General features: G+C 59.2%; 1 protein-coding gene across 1 annotated transcript in view; it reads left to right on the top strand.

Moving 5' to 3' along the window:
• AFAP1L2 (actin filament associated protein 1 like 2) overlaps positions 1-3,705 on the top strand; it is a 36,574-nt gene that overhangs the window by 7,645 nt on the left and 25,224 nt on the right. Inside the window, exon 3 of the mRNA XM_023753344.1 lies at positions 1,056-1,150. Within this exon, the coding sequence (XP_023609112.1) occupies positions 1,056-1,150 (95 nt within the window). The remainder of the gene's footprint in view (positions 1-1,055; positions 1,151-3,705) is intronic.

Genomic DNA, 3,705 nt, shown 5'->3' with positions numbered 1-3,705 from the left:
CCAGCGGTAATTAAGAATGATATAGGGGGGATCGCACGTTTCCCTGGCGGAAGTAATCAGTTATATTGAGCCTGCACGCTCAATTATAAATGGTTTTTATCCCTGGACTCTCTTTGCGGTAAGGTAGTTTCATGTTTCGGAGGTAGTGCCCCATATGCGGGTCTGTGCCTGTCTCCTCTTTTTTTATAGAACAATTTCATGTTTATTAAATGGGCGAGCCTCGAGATGGTCCGGAGGTTTACCATACATATATCTTTTAGTCGAGCGGAGTCAGAAATATATCTCTCATTTGGTTGAGACCTAAAGGTCCAGGATAGACGTTTTAGATTTGTGAAAGAAATCCGAAGCTGTCCTTCCATTAAAGGAAGTTTTTCCCTTGCATTATCCAAATAAAGCCTCAACGTAAAACAAGTAGAAAGTGAGAGTTTTCTTAAAGATGGGCCCCCGCCCAAAATGGTTAAATACCATTGGGTTTTCCGGGGCCTTGGGTGCCAAAACCAAAAAATTACAAAGTGGCCCCGGGGGGGGGGGGCGGGGGAGGGCGGAGGGATGGGGGGGTTGGTGGTCAAGTTATTCATGTGGCTTTTCCACCTCCTGCCCCATGGCCAGGCCCGGGCTCAGCAGCACCCACCGGCATGGAAGCAGCCACTGCGCCCGGGGCCGCTGGCCTTCCCGCTAAACTGTGGGAAGGAAAGAGCTCTAATCACAGGGTCGGAGCCCAGCGTGGCTTAATATAGCCACCACAGGGCAGCTCCCCTGGGCGCTGGGGCTCTGCGGCTAGGCCATTTTTGACACGGGGCAGGTGGAGGCGAGGGTGCGGAGCCTGCCAGACCCCAAACCAGCTCCTCCTGAGGAATCTGTGGCGGGGGCACCGCTGGGTCCTATTCTTGGAGGGGAAACAACCTTGGCTGCAGCCCCGGCTGCCTGGGTAATGAACACCTGCTCAAATGGCACTCCGGGCGGGTGCACGTGAGCAGGCATTCCTGGGTAATGAGGGCCTGCTGCGAGGCTGGAGGCTGGCAGCCCTCACCGGAGCTTCTGCTTGCTGCCCACAGCGCCGGAGGAGCGGAGCCCACTGGCCAACGGGGAGCCCCGCCAGCACGCCACGGCCCCTCAGAAGAGTCTCCCGGACCTCCCGCCCCCCAAGACCGTAAGTGTGGGCCCAAGACCCCTGATTTCCCTGCCTTGGGCCCCGTGAACTTGCAGTTGTTTTCACAGGTATCCATCCGTCCAATGTCTGGCCTTTTCTGCGTACCTACTGTGTGTCGGGCACTGGGAGAGACAGGGCCAAAGTAAGCCTGTCCGCAGGTGACGTCATTTGCTCAAGACCACAGTACTGGGATGCTAAGGGTAGTGGAAGGGGGAGATGAGGGAGAGCCCCTCTAGGAAGCGCCACAGTGTGTCCGAGGCCACGACAGGCGCTTTACCCAGCACCATGTGGGGCCATGTCCCGCTGTGGCTACCAACTCAGGCCACCGTGACCTTTCAGAATTGTACGTCGCGTCACACTGCGCCTCCTGCTTAGAATCAGCCAGTAGCTCTTACTGAACTTAGGAAAAAACATCCACGTTTCCTAGCAGGGCCCCAGGGCCTGCCCAGTGGGGCCCAGCTGCATCCCCGGCCTCTGTGCATGCGTCCTGCACGGGGACTGTGCCACGTGGTCGGTCCTGCCTCAGGGACGTTGCACCTCCTGGGCCTGGCTCTTCGATGGCTGCTGCCTCCTCATCTCTTAGACATTCTCAGACCGACTTTCCCTGGCCTGCCGACGTCGGGCATCCCACCTCCATCCGCCCCAGTTACTGTCCGTCCCACTGTCCTGTTACCACTTCCTCGGCACTGCCACCTTTGAAATGTGCCTCTCAGGCCAGGTACAAGCTCCCTGGGACAGGGACTGTGTCTTGTTTAGTGTTTAATGTCCCATGTTTGCATACAGTGAGCCGCACACACATGGATGGATGGATGGATGGATGGATGAATGGATGGATGATGGATGATGGATGGATTTATGGAATAATAGGCCTGGGTTCAGGTCCCAGGTTGGCCAGGTACTAGCGCTCTGACCTTGAGCAAGTTATAAGGTCTCTGGCTCTTGTCTCCTGGTGTGTAAATGAACAGAATGTGGACTCCCTCTCCATGAGGTTGTCTTACTCAGTGGGCTAAGGTTGTGCGTGGCGTCCTGCGTCAGTATCTGGTGAGGTAAGAAGTAGTGTCGATACTTTACGGCTGAGGAGCGTGGAGTCAGCAGGTTTATATGGCCTGGGTGTCACACAGCCTCCAAGTGGCAGAGCCAGAACTTGAAAGAACCCGAGTTCTTTCCTGGACAGGGTCTGGCGGGGGAGGCTTCCCCGAGAGGGACAAGGTGAGAAGGACGTCCGTGGAGCAGGGGTTCCGGGAGATCAGCACCAGCAGGAAGCTGTGCGGCTCCATGGACATGGAGCTCCCTCCTGACCATCCGTCACTGAGATCACCGCTGAGGGGATCTCGACCCCAGGCCCCTGCATTCATGCCTTCCGAGGTGGCAGGCTTCTGCGGGCTCCTTGCCTGTGGCCACACTGGTGGGGCCGGAGGGCCTGGCACCCTCTCCCACTGCCTGAGGCTCCTTGAGTTGGGTGACAGCTGGCAGAGGCTCTGCATCTCAGAATCTGAGTCCCTAGGTGTCCCCGTTGCACTGGCGACTCTGGTGGCTGCCACACCCTCACGCACACAGCAGGGTCCTCCTCGCCTCCCGCCTGCCTATCTTTGCCAGCTCTTCCTCTGGACAGAGGCTCAGGGAGTTAAAGCAACTGGGCACGATCCCTCCACTGGGAGGTAGGGCCAGGAATCGAATGCAGAGCCTTGGTGTCAGCCACTCTGCGGCCTCCCGGAGCTGGTCGTTTTAGCGGAGCAAAGGCGCTAGGTCTGTTCCATCGAAAAGCTCCCCTTTGCTTCCTGCCCAGTATGTGGGAGACGGCACGTCCCCTCTGCTGCCATCCAGCTGCTGCTGGCCTAGCCCCGCGGGTGATGCTGTGGTTTCTGGTGCGTCCCACGTCCCACTTGCTGGTGGTGGGGGAGGACGGCCGGCTGCTCCGAGCCAGGGCAGGGATGTTCTGTCCAGAATTCAGCACCTGATTCTGCCACCGCAGGCCCCACCGGGGGCGGCTGCTTGTGGGTCACCTGGGGTGCGGGGGGTCACCAGGCGGAGTCCCACAGACAGGGGTGCTGGGTGGGGTGGACCTGCTCTGGGTAGCTGTGCTTTACAAACGTGGTGATGGGCAGAGGGGCTGGGACCCCGGCTGCAGTTATAAACCAGTCGGACCCTGCGAGTCCCAGCGGCCCAGAGGCTCTGGCACCGGCTTTTGCTCTTCCACCCGTCTCCTGGGGTGTGGGTCCCGAGGCCCCGGGCTCGGGTGTGAGCTGCAGAGCCTGAGAGCCAGGCAGGGCCGCAGGGGCTGGGGGAGGCCCTGTCAGTGCTGGAGAGAAACGTGGCTTCGGAGGTGGGGAAGTATCACCACCCAAGAATAACACAGCCGGGGTGGCCCTCGGACGGTGGGAATGGTTCCAGTGGACACGCTCCAGGCCCTGGGGAGACTTGCAGCGGACAGCTGGCCTTGCGGTCCTCCCTCCTCGTGGAATTTCTCTGCTGAGAAGGACAAGGGTGCTGACTGCAGCTCCCTTTCCTAAGTCTCCCCCAGTTCTGTCCTGGACACCCCCACCCCCTGGGAGCTT

Source organism: Myotis lucifugus, unplaced genomic scaffold, assembly GCF_000147115.1.
Source record: "Myotis lucifugus unplaced genomic scaffold, Myoluc2.0 scaffold_44, whole genome shotgun sequence".
In the NCBI taxonomy this organism is placed as follows: domain Eukaryota; kingdom Metazoa; phylum Chordata; class Mammalia; order Chiroptera; family Vespertilionidae; genus Myotis; species Myotis lucifugus.
Note: the sequence above shows the minus strand (reverse complement) of the source record. Positions and strands in the feature narration are given on the sequence as shown.